Source organism: Phyllobates terribilis, unplaced genomic scaffold, assembly GCF_046119375.1.
Source record: "Phyllobates terribilis strain yellow unplaced genomic scaffold, ASM4611937v1 Scaffold_9__5_contigs__length_417890890, whole genome shotgun sequence".
Lineage (NCBI taxonomy): Eukaryota > Metazoa > Chordata > Amphibia > Anura > Dendrobatidae > Phyllobates > Phyllobates terribilis.
In genome coordinates this window covers 330,226,196-330,243,370 of record NW_027362769.1, presented here as the reverse complement: position 1 = coordinate 330,243,370, position 17,175 = coordinate 330,226,196, and the positions used below count along the sequence as shown (strand labels likewise).

General features: G+C 46.0%; 1 protein-coding gene across 2 annotated transcripts in view; it reads right to left on the bottom strand.

The window, feature by feature from the left end:
• The window catches only part of DNAH3 (dynein axonemal heavy chain 3), a 487,274-nt gene that overhangs the window by 180,118 nt on the left and 289,981 nt on the right, over window positions 1-17,175 (bottom strand). For both annotated transcript variants that reach the window (XM_073647962.1, XM_073647963.1), the window contains exon 35: window positions 1,714-1,825. In XM_073647962.1, the coding sequence (XP_073504063.1) occupies window positions 1,714-1,825 (112 nt within the window). The remainder of the gene's footprint in view (window positions 1-1,713; window positions 1,826-17,175) is intronic.

The window sequence follows — 17,175 nt, the reverse complement described above, 5'->3', positions numbered from 1 at the left end:
CTCTAATTGTGTCACACCTGCTTCACGCAGTACACTAAGAGATATATCGTTGGATTCAGGTTTTTTTTTCCTACATTATACGGCTCTCAGATGAGGTAGTAAAAATCCTGGTGATAGATTCCCTTTAAAAAACGTTGTAAGCAGCATTGCTCTGTTCAGCTACTGATGCCGGACTGATCATTTTATATGTTGTGTTTGGCACAGACGTAAAACCACTGTCCAGACACGCCTGATAAATGTGAACAAACCCTTAGCTGAAGACGGGCTCAAGTCTATCCATCCACCTTCAGCTAACCCCAGGTACCCTACGAGAGCAGTGCTCAGCTGGGTGCATCTGCCCCTATGTTTTAGTAACCGGTGAGGGTCTCAGAACCTGGACTGCAGCTACCGGAGGAGAATAGTACTGAGCCCCAACATTTCAGCAGCGGTGAGGTCCTCAGTACTCAGACTGAGCCTAGCTGAGGATAGTAGCACTCGCGTGCTTTTTAAGTGGCACACGTTACAGATTTTGCATTGGAAACCAAAGGCTTCAAGTTATACTTCTACATATTACCTGAGAGATGATGTAGGTGAGAGAAGGATCCGACCTGTTGGATTTCTAATGGCCGATCCTTCTATTCTTCCACCAGATAAGCCACTGCCAGAGAAGCCTGGCAGTGGCTCTCTCATAGAGACCACAGAAGCGCTCAGCCGAGGTTTCCTGTGCACGGGGAAGTCGGGAGAGATAGTTGTTGGCCAAATGATCTTTTGGCCAACAGCTATTTCATGTGTATATGTGGGCCGTAAATCAGGCTGGTGTTTTCAAAATCGTCCAATTTCCATTCTCAAAAAATTGTGCACTTTGACACCCATTATGTACCAGCTATTCATCCCTTTGTCAGTATTAGGTCCGTTTTTTGATCCTTATACATTGTACGATATGCCTTTTTCATCCCTTTTGAAATAAAATATATGCTCTTCTCTCCTCTCAGTTCATCGATTCTTCAATTAGACCCAAATTATGGTAAACAAATGACCATGAAATGTTGATCCATTTCTTTCTGGTCTCCATTGACTTCAATGCCATTTTACTCTCGAAATCGGAATCCAATTGCTTTCTGTGATTTATTCTAACTCTGTATCTGTTCGATTTCAAAATAGCTAGTCTGAATGGGGCCATTGACTATAATAGGGTCAGTGCAGGGGCGGACACCATCGGTACAACCTGTGTGGCCTCACAGGGGCCAAAGAGGTAAGGGGGCTCAGGTCTACTTCCAAAACAGGTGGAAGTGTGCATTATAATGAGCTACTGGACTGCAATGAGCCCATATACTGTTCTTATATAGGGACCCTCTTCTGTCTATGTCATCCCCTGGGTCAGTATACAGTCAGATTTTTTATTTAGACCAAAACCGGATGGGAATACTACACAAGGAAAAAAGTTAAATACCCATGGTAAATGCATCATCCGAAATAAAATGATTATCTTTTAGGTTACATTCCGACTAGACGGGCGCGGTATTGCTCGATGCAAGTGTATTGAGCGATGCCGGAAAGTCTAGTTGGAATGTGGCCGGGAGTATGCAAATTATAGTGCGCCAGCACTGGAGAATGCTCACAGAGCACAATATGAGGATCACATAGAGTGACTGCAGACTTGTAACTTTAGACCTGACAACCCCAGAACCTCTATACTTTGTTGGTTGGTTCCAGTTTATTTTAAGTCAGCTTTACCTGTGTGTAAATCAGCAAGTGCCCCTGCCAGGACTTTATATGCGCAAGTCTTTCCCCCCATAGGATCTCCGACAATCATGAAGCCGTGCCGCACGAGCATCATTTCATAGATCTGTAGTTTAAAACAAGACAAATTTATGGAAATTACTTCAAAGTATCAGGCAAGAAAGCACATTTGTAGTTCATATAAGATCCTTCATTTCATTTTCCTGGGAAACATCTTGCAATTTCCTGCTGAGAACATAAGACTATACATCCTCGTTAAGACAGGAAGGCTGCGAGACCGGAGGCTGAGAGACTAGCAAATGGCTGAAGTCGGGATCTGATCTGTGATTTGCACCTGCATCATTTATTTTCTATCAGACAGTATGCCTGATAAATGAGATTTTCCTGATCTTTTGCTGAATTGCTAATGGAAACTATGATGAGTCCATTAGGTTGGTACACAAAAAGGATCATAAGTTCCATTTATCTATATAATGATGAAATATAAAAAAAATTGTAGTTAAAATTCCAGACTTGGTAAGCAAAGTGGTAAAACCTCTGATATGGTTAGTAAAAATGGAGATGAGGAGTTGTAAGAAGTAAATTCTTCAGAAGAAAATAGTACTTCTCTGCTCAATTTCCATAATATAAGCCAAAATAGTCTTAGCTTCTGCAGACACCTTAAAAGGAATCTGGCAGCAGGTTTTTGCTATGTAATCTGCGGGCAGCATGAGGTATGGACAGAGACCCTGATTCCAGCGATGTATCACTTATTAGGCTGTGTGCTGTTGTTTCAATACAATGAGTGTTTTATCATCAGGAGATTACCACTACATAACTAGCTGCCCTGTGCCTCCTTTTCCAACCACGCCCCCAGAACTGATTATCAGCTCACTGTCAATATACAATGTACTCAGAAAGATGTGGAGTGGGCGGGGGGCAGCTTTCTGAGCTCTGCTACATCTAAAAATTCTGATTGCATCGCAACTTCTGTACCCAGTAAATTAAGTGATACATCGCTGGAATCAGGATCTCTTTCCCTACATTATGCTGCTCTCAGATGGGGTAGCAAAGCCTGGTGACAGATTCCCTTTAAAGGGACCTTATCATGTTACAAATGGTCTGTGATCTGCAGGCAGGTTGTTATAGAGCAGGAAGAGCTGATCAGATTGATAGACATTTTTGTAGAAAATTTTCAGTAAAAATTGCATTTTAGTCATTGAAATCCTTTATGTTTGTATGAAGGAGTCTCAGTAACTGACAGTCTTCCCTGTATGATTGTGCATGCAGATATAGCTGTCAATCACTAGTAGCACCGCCCACTGGACTCCTATACATACAAACACCAGGGATTTTGGTGAATAAAATACCAGTTATACTGAATCTTTTCCAACAATCCCATCAGCTTTGTATATACACTGTGACATGTTCCCATTTAAAGGGGCTGCGTAGACTTTTGGAAAACTTTTTTGTCAAACAGGTGATCTGTGATGGAAAAAGTATTTTCTTTAACCAAATACAGTAGTTGTTTAAACACTATGCAAAGAAATATATGGTAGTTGTGCAATCAGGAGAATCACAAAACCTACAAGCAATTGCACAACAGCAAGTAGTAGAGACATCATACTGTTTTTTACATCCATAAAAACATGAAGACAAAATTACAGAACAAAAAACAAGCAAAATGATCCTACAGGAGGAATATCATACACATGATACAAATTTGGTAAAAATCTATCTTAAAAAGGTACCCTCCACTGTATCTCATAATCATACAATGATAAGTAGATGAATATGGATGGACTACCTAATATTCATAGTAATATTAACTATATATTAACCTAGGTAGGGTAATCAGGTACTTAGAGGGATCCCTCGTTAAAGTCCGCAGTAGGAGAAACGCGCGTCGGGAAGCATACACTTTGGATACTTTTGGCTCAGTGGTATGTTACCCTATGATTTATAGCTATTATGTTATCCATTGTTATCCATATTATACATGACACTTTACTTATTTATCTATGCTATAAGAGACCACTTTCTCTGATTATCCTATCTAGGTTAATATATTGTTCTATGTATGGTGCACTGTCACTTTATAATATACCTTTACCAACTTTACTTGAAGTATTAGCTACTTAGTGGTCTTAGTTATATGCACCAAGTTATATCTTACCACAGGCATGGTCGCTTTAATCTTCCTTTCTAAGATGTGGTAGCTATCATGTATTGAGTTGTTACTATGAATATTAGGTAGTCCATCCATATTCATCTACTTATCATTGTATGATTATGAGATACAGTGGAGGGTACCTTTCTAAGATAGATTTTTACCAAATTTGTATCATGTGTATGATATTCCTCCTGTAGGATCTTTTTGCTTGCTTTTTATTCTGTAATTTTGTCTTCATGTTTTTATTGATGTAATAAATGGTATAATGTCTCTACTACTTGCTGTTGTGCAATTGCTTGTAGGTTTTGTCATATACAGTCCCTGGGGGGAGTGAGTACAGGCAATACGATGCAGAAGCCCAGTGAGCCTAGCTTCGTCTTTGTAAGCAACGATCAGGGGCTCATCAATCAAACACATGTCCTATCATAAGAAAAAAGCTCCAGAAAACCTCCTTCAATTTTACCTTCATTAATCCACTTAAAAAATACCCTCGGATGTCATTCACCAATGTACACATATATAGTGTGTAAATTCCCCCCCCAAAAATTAACTAAATTCCCCCCCCAAAAAATTAACTCATGAAAAGATCTTGTTTTAAAGCTATTTTCACTTGCAGTCGGCAAACTATTTATTATTATTTTAATAGGAGGTAGAGAATGTGACATGAATTGCTTTGGCCCTTTACTTCCTCCCTGCTGAGAAGTGAGAAATAGGCATGCAGACAGATGGATAGATAAATGATGGATGGATAGATAAATAGATAGATAGATAGATAGATAGATAGATAGATAGATTGATAGATAGATAGATAGAAGTGTAATGTGTTTATAGAATGTACTTGCTAGTACTTAAAGTCAGGGCTGGCTCCAGGTTTTCGTGGGCCCCGGGCGAAAGAGTCTCAGTGGGCCCCTTTAACACATACCACGATTCATGATGCACAGATACCGCAGAGAAATACATATATATATAGTACAATGCAAAGATTTCACTTCTTACATTACATGACAGATATCTATTGTAAATTCCACAATAACTCAGAAACCGGTGAATCGCTCCATACAGAATACTGGCCCCCATAAAATGCTCCATACAGGATACTGGCGCCCATATAACGCCCCATACAGAATACTGGCCCCCATATAACGCTCCAAACAGGATACTGGCCCCCTTATAACGCTCCATACAGGATACTGGTCCCCATATAACGCTCCACACAGGATACTGGCCCCCTTATAACGCTCCATACAGGATACTGGCCTCCATATAACGTTCCATGCAGGCTGTGCCCCCACATAATGCTCCATGCAGGCTGTTCCCCCCACATAATGCCTCATGCAGGCTGTTCCCCACCTTATAATGCCCCACGCAGGCTGCTCCCCCCATATAATGCCCCATGCAGGATGTTACCCCCCCTTATAATGCCCCATGTAGGATATCACCCCTTTATAATGCCCCATGCAGGATGTCACCCCCCTTATAATGCCCCATGCAGGATGTCACTTCTCCCCCCATATAATGCCCCATGCAGGATGTCACTTCCCCCCCATATAATGCCCCATGAAGGATGTCACTTCCCCCCCTTTTAATGCCCCATGCAGGATGTCACCTCTCCACCCTTTCCTAATAATGTCAAATGCAGGATGTCACTCCCCCTTATAATGCCACATGCAGGATGTCACTCACCCCCCCTTTTAATGCCCCATGCAGGATGTTACCCCCTTTTAATTCCCCATGAAGGATGTCACACACCCCCCTCCCTTATAATGCCCCATGCAGTATGTCACTCTCCTCCCTCCCTTATGATGCCCCATGCAGGATGCCACTCCCCCCCCTTATAATGCCCCATGCAGGATGTCACCTCTCCACCCCTTCCTAATAATGCCAAATGCAGGATGTCACTCCCCCCTTATAATGCCACATGCAGGATGTCACTCACCCCCCCCTTTTAATGCCCCATGCAGGATGTTATCCCCTCTTTTAATGCCCCATGAAGGATGTCATCCCCCCCTCCCTTATAATGCCCCATGCAGTATGTCACTCTCCCCCCTCCCTTATGATGCCCCATGCAGTATGTCACCCCCCCCTTATAATGCCCCATGCAGTATGTCACTTGTTCCCCCCTTTTAATGCCCCATGCAGGATGTCACCTCTCCACCCCTTGCTAATAATGCCAAATGCAGGATGTCACTCCCCCCTTATAATGCCACATGCAGGATGTCACTCATCCCCCCCTTTTAATGCCCCATGCAGGATGTTACCCCCTCTTTTAATGCCCCATGAAGGATGTCACACCCCCCTCCCTTATAATGCCCCATGCAGTATGTCACTCTCCCCCCTCCCTTATGATGCCCCATGCAGTATGTCACTCACCCCCCTTATAATGCCCCATGCAGTATGTCACTTTTTCCCCCCACCATAAAATGCCCCATGCCTCCATACATTAAAAAAAAAAAAATCAAATACTCACCTCACTTCTCACCTGCTGCTTTGCTCCGGACTCCTCAGCGTCGCCGGCGTCTTCCCGCTCTGCGCTGTGACGGCTCAGGGGAGAGCGCAGTGGAAAGACGTCACCGCGCCCTCTGACCTGAGACGTCACAGTCAGAGGACGCGGAAGAGACCGGAGCTGCTGCGGAGGCACGGGGAGAGGTGAGTATTGTTTTGCCAGCTGCCGGGGCCCTGAGCAAGCGGGGGGGAGCGGGCGCTGACACCGCTCTCCTCTGCTCACGGATCCCATAACGTGGCGGGGTGCCCAACAGCGAGTGGGCCCCCCCCGCCTGCTCAGGGCCCCAGCACTTTCCTGGGTGCGCTGGGTGCTGGTGCCGGCCCTGCTTAAAGTCATGTGATTCCAGGAACCGAATCAAGCTTTGCACAGGAGATGTTACACGCACAATGCTAGGTTCAGCTATGGGCGAGACAGGTTACATGAATTCTTTGGAATCCTGGGGGAACTGTTACTCAGGGCGACCATAGACCATGTGCTGCAGCTTCTCTCAGGCACACAGGGGTATTGACCCTCAGACACAGACATGTAGGTTGTTTCACTTGCTGACCAGACACACTTGACAAGAGTCCTCATAAACGGTAGAACAGTAGCATTTAATAAGAAGCTGCACAGCCAGTGCAAATTAAGTCTTATGAGCAACAGGCTCCAGTGACAAACAGTACAGTTTCCTTAGCAGCACAGCAGTTCACAGTCTTCCCAGTAGTACAGGACAGCACAGTTCTAATGCAAAGGCACATTAATGAACACAGCATTCTTTACAGCACAGGGAGATGGAGGAAGGGAGGAGGGTTTGCTGAGGGAGATGATCTCTGTGACACCATTTCTTACAGTCCTTATCTTTTTCCCTGACAATACTCTGCACTTCTAGTTCAGGAACTCTACCTGACCTGTGCTTAGCTTCACTCCTGACTTGAATCCTTTTAACTTGCAGGGGCGCTTCTGTGAGTTACAGAACACACACACCACCTTTCTCTTCGGAATCAGCCAGACAGTAAACAACTTCCCCACAATCCCCCTGGGGCTCTGCTAAAACACTCCCCTTCTCCTGTGACTGTGTTAACCCCTCTAGTTGCTGGATGCTTCTCGAGCACAACACTTCCTGTCTCATGTGCTTGTGTTACTTCTAATAGTTGCTGAATGCTTTTAAAGCCACAGCACTACTTCTGCATGTCACACTCTGCAACAGAACTACTTCTGCATGTCACAGTGAGAACTAATATGGTTAACCAGAGTAATGGTAAATGTAATGTGAGCTAACTGGCTCATAGACACAGACTAGTGAGCAGGCAGCACCTTCACTGGATTTGTAACATGGTATAACATCTGTGTCGGTTTCTGCTTCGGCCACTAGGCGGTACCACCCTTTGTTGCTGGTGATGCTTGACAGCATGAATCCTATTTTATTAGTGGAGCTTGTGGCTCTGCCCGTCCAGTAGCTATGGAGTTAATCCTGTTAGTTTGGGTTTCTTCCTGCTGTCAGCACTGGCTGGGGCTGTTCACTATATAAACCCATGAGAGTCAGTTCCCATTGCCAGTCAATGTTTGTGCTGCCTGGCTTTACCTGTATTCTGTGCATCTGGTGTTTCACCCTGATTTATTTTGTTCCCCGACCTCAGTGGGAAGATTCCGCCGTTCAATGTGTCTTGAATGCGGTGACTGACATCTCAGTCGTCCAATCTGAGTCTGTGAGGTCCTGAGCTTCTTACAGATGTTCTCTGATCCAGGTGATTACCCAACTACTTAGCTGAGCTGTCAGTCCCACATCTCTGCTAGACTTAGCATCTGCTCAGTGGTTTGCCTCGTACTTCTGTGGTCTGTTTATTGATCTATTTCTGCCTGACCTTGGAGCTCCTTCTGACCATCCGTTTGCTAGCCCCTTTGCTCTGACCCGCTATCTTCCTGCTATTCTGACCTCGGACAGTGACCTGACTTTGCCTTTGTTTTTCTCCTTTAGTTTTCTATGTGCTCTCTTGGTATTTGACCCATGAAATATTTGACTACACTGCCTCACGGCTAGTTCGTGAGTAGTGACTAGCGTCATACTCGGCTAGTTCATTCACGTTGTAGCATCGGCGTCTCTGCCTCCTGCCCGGGAGAGACGCCGTCCCCCTTACCGCCGTGGTCCTGCCCTGGCGTCTTCTGGCCTCCCTGCAGCTGCTCCACGCAGATTCCCTGGCCCTGTGCTTAGGGCGCGCGAGCGCTCCCGCACTCTTAAAGGGGCCGCGGGTGCAGTCCTAAGAAGTCCCCGGCCAATGGCCGGAGGACTTCCCCTATAAAAGGAACCTCCTCCAATATGGAGGTGCCCGTGCAAGGTTGTTGCTCTGTATGCTAAACTCTGCTTCAGCCCACAGGTCCCGCTGCCTGTCTGACTACCAGTCTAGTCCGTCTGACTACCAGTCTAGTCCGTCTGACTATCAGTCCAGTCTGCCAGCCTGATTACCAGTCCAGCCTGACAGTCTGCTTACAGCCCAGCCCGCTAGTCTGTCTATGGGCTTGGCCAGTCCGCTTATCCAGAGCCTCCACCTGCTACCTGTCTCCGCCAGCCAAGGACACTCTCCAGCCCGACGGTCTGCCTCCGGTCAAACCCGCCAGTCTGTCTATGGGCTAGGCTAGCCTGTCTACTTGGAGAACTTGCCTGTTACCTGGAGGCTCCTGCCTGCACCTGCCGTGTATACCTGACAGCCTACCTAGAGGCTCCCGCCCGTCACTTGCCGTGACCACCTGACAGCCTACCTAGAGGCTCCCGCCTGCACTTGCCGTGTATACCTGACAGCCTACCTAGAGGTTCCCGCCTGCACTTGCCGTGTATACCTGACAGCCTACCTAGAGGCTCCTGCTAGTTTCCTGCCGTGTCTGCCAGCCCGTCTGCCCGGATCTCTCGTCAGCCTGCCTGCCGTGTTCATCTGCTGTACCGGTCAGCCTCCGCCTTCTGACCCGTGGGAGTCACCTGCTCCCATACAAGGTCGGTCCCCAGAGTAGCACCTGGTCCCTCTGCTCGGTCCTTCCCTGGTCACGGAGTCGATTGAGCCGCTGTACAACCTTGGTCGGTCCGAGTTGATACCTAGTTACGCCCCTCTGGTCCCTCCTTGCACCGCAGCACAGAGGTTCCACCACCCGGATCCGTAACACACGTTTCTTCTGCCTGATGATTTTGTACCTCCCATACCTCCTGGATCTGATCCACCTACCTGACTATCCTTCTTGCCAGCTTGCACCATCGAACAACAGCTGACTCTGTGGCCTTTGCCCAGGGACCCCTGTTTAAGTCCAGATCCCTGTACAGGAGAGTAGCTTGCAACAAGCCTGTTTCTGGTAGCCCTTTTGAAGCTGTCAGGTGATCACAAACAGTGCTCGTGTGACACATGGCAGACAATGATAACAACTTACTGTTGGTGAAATTAAAAAGAAGATGTCTACATCACTCTTGGATGATCACTAATGGGATAGTACAAAGGCACTATACAATGTACATGATGATCTAACACGATTAAGAAAGTTTAATCTTTCATGAAATGCACTGAAGGAAGATGGCCAAGAACAGCGACTTGGTGGTTTCTCTCAGTTCCATAGATCCTGAATGGAGCTGCGGGGCACATACTCAACTGCCACTGTATTGAAACTTTGTTATTTCCACTGGGAGGACCTTTTTGGGTGATCCATTGGGGTCCTAAAGACTGGATTCCCACAGATATAGCATCCCTTATATATTTTACAGTGGAGAGGTATAGCTAGAATATCCCTTTAAAAAATGACATAATAAGTAAATGTTGAGTAACTGTAACGATTCCTCCTATCAGGGTGCCTGTTTGCAGTGAATGGCAGTTCTGCTGTCTAGTCTAGGAAGGGGGCATGCTGATCTGTCAGTATGGTGATGGAAAGCTCAGCCTTCCAATCGGATGCTGGGGGATGCTGAGCTGTCAGTGTCTTGAGTGACAGTTTAGCCGTCCAATCAGGACCAGGGTGTGCCGGGGCTTCATCCATGTGTCTCCTATTCAGAGTAATTACCTTGCTATTCAACCAGCTCTCTGCCTTAGATTGCAGCAAATTGTAGCTTTGCTCAGGTGTGCGTTTTCTCTGTGCTCCTAGTCTTGTATTCTGATCTTTGTTGCTTGACCTTGGATTTGCCTTTGACCGTCCATTTGCCTAGCCCTTTAGTCTTGATCCGCTTCCTTCTTGGAATTCTGACCCCGAACTATGCCCTGACTACTCCTTTGTCTCACCCCTCTGTCTATGACGTACCCTCCTGGCTTTTGACCTCAGACCTCTTGACTACCCAGCCTCACGACTTGTCCATGAGTAGTGACTAGCGACACAGTAACGCTGGATTCTGTGAACACCTGACAACAATTTCCAACACATAAGTAAAATTTTAGCAAAGTAATAAAAGATGAGATATGAATTACTTCTTCTACTTCACAAAGAAGTTGGTAAAAGAAAATTTCTTGGAGCAACATTGAATTAATTATGGCCCCAGTTGTACAGATTTATGATCTCTAACCCTCAGTGTTTATAAGCGCAGTAATTCCGATGTTCTAGATTTCCATAAAACCACCCAAGAGGACAAGGAAAATGATGGCTCTGCGGATGCTATGAATCAGATCATTAACCACTGTGTTTACACATTATTCAGCTACTTTATTGCTTCGGAGTCTTTTGCTTCTGTCATTTACTAACAATTGAAGTTGTCATTTTGCGGCAAGGAATAATGCTCATATCGGTTGCTTCACCCATACATTCATTACATCCATAGTTATAGGCAACAGCAAGAAGAAAAATGTTAGCCCATGGGAAGAAGTGGAAGAATGTGGCGTATAATAAGGTAGCAGCAGCTGTAATGATGAATATTACTTTTTCTTTGCCGGCATAAATGCAATATGATGAGTGCTTATAGATAGACAGAAATTGTTGGTCTGCAGCACACCTTCACAGTAGAAGACGCAACTGAATGCAACATTCACCAAGAACGAGAATCCACTTGGGACACTCACAGGAAAAACTAAAAAAGTTGTGACAGCATCCAGGGGTTCTTCAAAAAAGTATAACAATTTATTCCACTTTTTTTTTTTTTTTACTTATATATGCACTGAGGTTTAGATGTGCCATTGGTCACGTGACTATGTTAGTGCCCCCGTCTATCAATTCTTGATGTTCGCCATGTCATAGTATCATTTGACCGCATAGTATCATGTAATCAAAATACACGACCCCTCTTTTCTGCTCTCCTCTTCCCCCTCTGCCATCCTGTGCATGCGATGTGCAGTCAAGATGCGTAGAGAGCATTTATAGTGCAGTGTGGATGGTTGTCAGTGGTAATGTCCCACTGGTCCTTACATCAATACTACACACGTTCCCAACCCAATGGTCAGCAGGTCATAATATAAAATAATGTGAGCAAAATGCAATACCCTTATTCTGTTTTCCTCTTCCCTGCCCCGCCCTATCCTGAGCATGTGTTGTGCAAGTCAAGATACATGCAAAGCACTTGTCCCCCTAGTGTAGTGTACACTATATGCTAATATTGGGATGGTGCTAATACTAGACATGGTATTTGTTATGATAGAGTAGCAATTCACTCAGAAAAATAGGTAACAAAATAAAAACTGCAACTGACCCTGCCGGCTCCTGTACAGACTAGAGATCCTGACCCGCAGTCCCTAATGGTTCCTGCATGAGCAGAGATCACCCTAACCACAGACTAGAAGATGGCAGCTCAGACCTATGCTGCCATCAAGCGCTTCACGTTCCTCCTAAAGAACTGGAGGACAGAGCAGAGTGTGAATTACCTACAAAAGGGAAAGTGTGCTGAAAAAGAAAAGATCCCAGAGTGAGTAAAGTAAACCACAAAATAAAAAATAAAGTAGAAAGTACATGCTGTTAGATAATATGTCGCCTACTTCCTAAAAGAAACAGAAGGTAGGTGCAGAGTAAAGAACAGAAACAGCAACGACATAAACCCTAGCTGGAATTTAACTGACTGGCTTTAAGCTACAGCAGAAAGGCTAAACATACATAAGAAACTGTCACCAGCAGGATATGCCAGCAGGGGGAAAGAATATAAAGCCGCATCCGAAAGGTGACAGACAAATGAAAATACCTGTGTTATGCTAAACAGACTACAGCCAGAATAACAGAACCTAAACACCCACAGAAAAGGTGCGTCTGCTGCGGTTTCGTGGACAGAGAAGTTGACCCAAAACACAGGCTCAAGGGTTCAAACCCATGGGCATGACAATATTCCATAGCAGTATTAAGACCAGTGATCAATACTGATCTGCACTCTGATGGCGCCCACTCGTAGCTACGTTATTGTAACTGTATCACAGTTACACTCTGGGGCAGAGCAGGGAGACTCTATGTCCCTGCACTGCCCGGCGGCCGCTATGCAGCCCGTGAGCAGTAGGGGGGGCCCCGGTGCCAGCTTCGGGGTCCCCCGCCCGTCACCGCAAGTTCAGTGATGAGAGAGGGAGCGTGACCCTCCCTCTCCCATCAGTCCCCCCTTTGCGTCTGACGTCACTAACATCATCACTTGGTGCCCGGCCAGCTGTGCTGAAGATGTGCAGGTGCTCGGAGTAACGTGGGAAGGAGGAGGAGAGGTGAGTATTGTGTTTATTTCATTTTTTTCCTATGGAAGGGGGGGGTATGCTACAGACTCAGCCTATGTGTGTGGGGGGATCATGCTACAGACTCTGCCTACAGGGGGGATTATGCTGCAGACTCTGCCTATGGGGGGATCATGCTACAGACTTTTCCTATAAGGGGGGGATCATGCTACAGAGTTTGCCTATGGGGGGGGATTATGCTACAGATTATGCCTATGGGGGGATTATGCTAGAGACTCTGCCTATGGGGGAGAATTATGCTACAGACTACAGACTCTGCCTATGGGGGGGGAATTATGCTACAGACTTTGCCTATGGGGAGGTTATGCTACAGACTTTGCCTATGGGGGGATTATACTATATACTCTGCCTATGGGGGGGTTATACTACAGACTACAGACTCTGCCTATGGGGGGGATTATACTATAGTGAGGACTATCTGGTGCATTATGCTATATGTAGGCTATTTATACAGTGTGGGGATTACAGTTGGGGTCATACAGTGTGGGAGATAATGTGGAGTCTTGGTATAGTGTGGGGGCCATCATACAGTGTGGGAGATAATGTGGGGTCTTTATATAGTGTGAGGGCCATCATACAGTGTGGGAGATAATGTGGGGTCTTTACATAGTGTGGGGGCCATCATACAGTGTGGAAGATAATGTGGGGTCTTTATATAGTGTGGGGGCCATCATACAGTGTGGAAGATAATGTGGGGTCTTTGTACAGTGTGGAGGCCATCATACAGTGTGGGAGATAATGTGGGGTCTTTACACAGTGTGGGGGCCATCATACAGTGTGGAAGATAATGTGGGGTCTTTGTACAGTGTGGAGGCCATCATTCAGTGTGGGAGATAATATGGGGTCTTTGCACAGTGTGGGGGACATCATACAGTGTGGGAGATAATATGGGGTCTTTGCACAGTGTGGGGGCCATCATACAGTGTGGGAGATAATGTGGAGTCTTTGCACAGTGTGGGGGCCATCATACAGTGTTGGAGATAATATGGGGTCTTTGCACAGTGTGGGGGCCATCATATAGTGTGGGACATAACGTGGGGTCTTTGCACAGTGTGAAGGCCAGCATACAGTGTGGGAGATAATGTGGGGTCTTTACATAGTGTGGGGGCCATCATACAGTGTGGGAGATAATGTGGGGTCTTTATATAGTGTGGGGGCCATCATACAGTGTGGGAGATAATGTGGGGTCTTTACACAGTGTGGGGGCCATCATACAGTGTGGAAGATAATGTGGGGTCTTTGTACAGTGTGGGGCCATCATACAGTGTGGGAGATAATGTGGGGTCTTTATATAGTGTGGGGGCCATCATACAGTGTGGGAGATAATGTGGAGTCTTTGCACAGTGTGGGGGCCATCATACAGTGTTGGAGATAATATGGGGTCTTTGCACAGTGTGGGGGCCATCATATAGTGTGGGACATAACGTGGGGTCTTTGCACAGTGTGAAGGCCAGCATACAGTGTGGGAGATAATGTGGGGTATTTGTACATTGTGGGGTCTTTGTACAGTGTGTGAGATAATGTGGGGTCTTTGTACATTGTGGGGTCTTTGTACAGTGTGTGAGATAATGTGGGGTCTTTGTACAGTGTGTGAGATAATGTGGTGTCTTTGTATAGTGTGGGGCCATCATACAGTGTGGGAGGTAATGTGGGGTCTTTGCACAGTGTGGAGGCCAGCATACAGTGTGTGAGATAATGTGGGGTATTTGCACAGTGTGGGGGTCATCATTCAGTGTGGGAGATAATGTGGGGTCTTTGTACAGTGTGGGGGTCATCATACAGTGTGGGAGATAATGTGGGGTCTTTGCACAGTGTGGGGGCCATCATACAGTGTGGGAGATAATGTGGGGTCTTTGCACAGTGTGGAGGCCATCATACAGTGTGGGAGATAATATGGGGTCTTTGCACAGTGTGGGGGCCATCATACAGTGTGGGAGATAATGTGGGGTCTTTGCACAGTGTGGGGGCCATCATACAGTGTGGGATGGGAGATAATGTGGGGTCTTTGTACATTGTGGGGTCTTTGTACAGTGTGTGAGATAATATGGGGTCTTTGTACATTGTGGGGTCTTTGTACAGTGTGTGAGATAATGTGGGGTCTTTGTACAGTGTGTGAGATAATGTGGGGTCTTTGTATAGTGTGGGGCCATCATACAGTGTGGGAGGTAATGTGGGGTCTTTGTACAGTGTGTGAGATAATGTGGGGTCTTTGTATAGTGTGGGGCCATCATACAGTGTGGGAGGTAATGTGGGGTCTTTGCACAGTGTGGAGGCCAGCATACAGTGTGTGAGATAATGTGGGGTATTTGCACAGTGTGGGGGTCATCATTCAGTGTGGGAGATAATGTGGGGTCTTTGTACAGTGTGGGGGTCATCATACAGTGTGGGAGATAATGTGGGGTCTTTGCACAGTGTGGGGGCCATCATACAGTGTGGGAGATAATGTGGGGTCTTTGCACAGTGTGGAGGCCATCATACAGTGTGGGAGATAATATGGGGTCTTTGCACAGTGTGGGGGCCATCATACAGTGTGGGAGATAATGTGGGGTCTTTGCACAGTGTGGGGGCCATCATACAGTGTGGGATGGGAGATAATGTGGGGTCTTTGTACATTGTGGGGTCTTTGCACAGTGTGTGAGATAATGTGGGGTCTTTGCACAGTGTGGGGCCTTTGTACAGTGTGTGAGATAATGTGGGGTCTTTGTATAGTGTGGTTGCCATCATACAGTGTGGGAGATAATGTGGGGTCTTTGTATAGTGTGGGTGCCATCATACAGTGTGGGAGATAATGTGGGGTCTTTGTATAGTGTGGGGGCCTTCATACAGTGTTGGAGACATCAGTTTGGAGGCTACTAAGGGGTCAGTATACTATGTGGGGAGTACTATACAGTGAGGGGGGATTATACTGTGTATAAGAGAGCATCATACTGTGTATAGGGGAGCTGTACAGGGGGGGAGACTCAGGACATTATTAAATATTAAGTGGGCACTTATCGTTATAGGCGAACTCAGGTTATTATGACTGTCAGAGGGGCACACAGAGTGATCTCTGCAGACCTGAGATTCTTAGTCCTGGTTGGAGAAGTCGTCGTATCGGTCTGGGCCAGATGAAAAAGACGGGAAAAGTTAATCAGAAAGAACGTCAGCTGTAAGTTACTATATATAATTATGCAGTGATCTCTTATATGTTCTGCAGGACTGGCATCTATCAATATATGTCACCATATGGCGGTAGTATCAGTGCTGGTCTTTGTATAAAGATTATTTTCAGTAACAGCGATGTCATCTGCTGAGGTTCTCCTACATCCACTATCTGGGTGCGCCACCATAGTTGTAATCAGGGTTACCTGGTTAGGGGCCCACTCAGAAGTTTCGCCCCCCCTGAACCAAAACCCTAGCTACGCCTCTGTCTACGGGGTCCCCCACTGCTGGGACCCCCATAATCACTAGAACAATCTGAGTGAAGTGGGGAGAGCTTTAAATGTAGAGACGGAAGAGCATGCACAATACCACTCCAATCAAAGTCAAGGGACGGACAAGTACAGCACTCAGCTATTTCTTTCAAACCAACAGGCAGGAAATGAAGGGAAAACCAAAGAAATGAGCCGGAGCATAAGTTGATATACAGTACAGACCAAAAGTTTGGACACTCCTTCTCATTTAAAGATTTTTATGTATTTTCATGACTATGAAAATTGTACATTCACACTGAAGGCATCAAAACTATGAATTAACACATGTGGAATTATATACTTAACAAAAAAGTGTGAAACAACTGAAAATATGTCTTATATTCTAGGTTCTTCAAAGTAGCCACCTTTTGCTTTGATGACTGCTTTGCACACTCTTGACATTCTCTTGATGAGCTTCAAGAGGTAGTCACCGGAAATGGTCTTCCAACAATCTTGAAGGAGTTCCCAGAGATGCTTAGCACTTGTTGGCCCTTTTGCCTTCACTCTGCGGTCCAGCTCACCCCAAACCATCTCGATTGGGTTCAGGTCTGGTGACTGTGGAGGCCAGGTCATCTGGCGTAGCACCCCATCACTCTCCCTCTTGGTCAAATAGCCCTTACACAGCCTGGAGGTGTGTTTGGGGTCATTGTCCTGTTGAAAAATAAATGATGGTCCAACTAAACGCAAACCGGATGGAATAGCATGCCGCTGCAAGATGCTGTGGTAGCC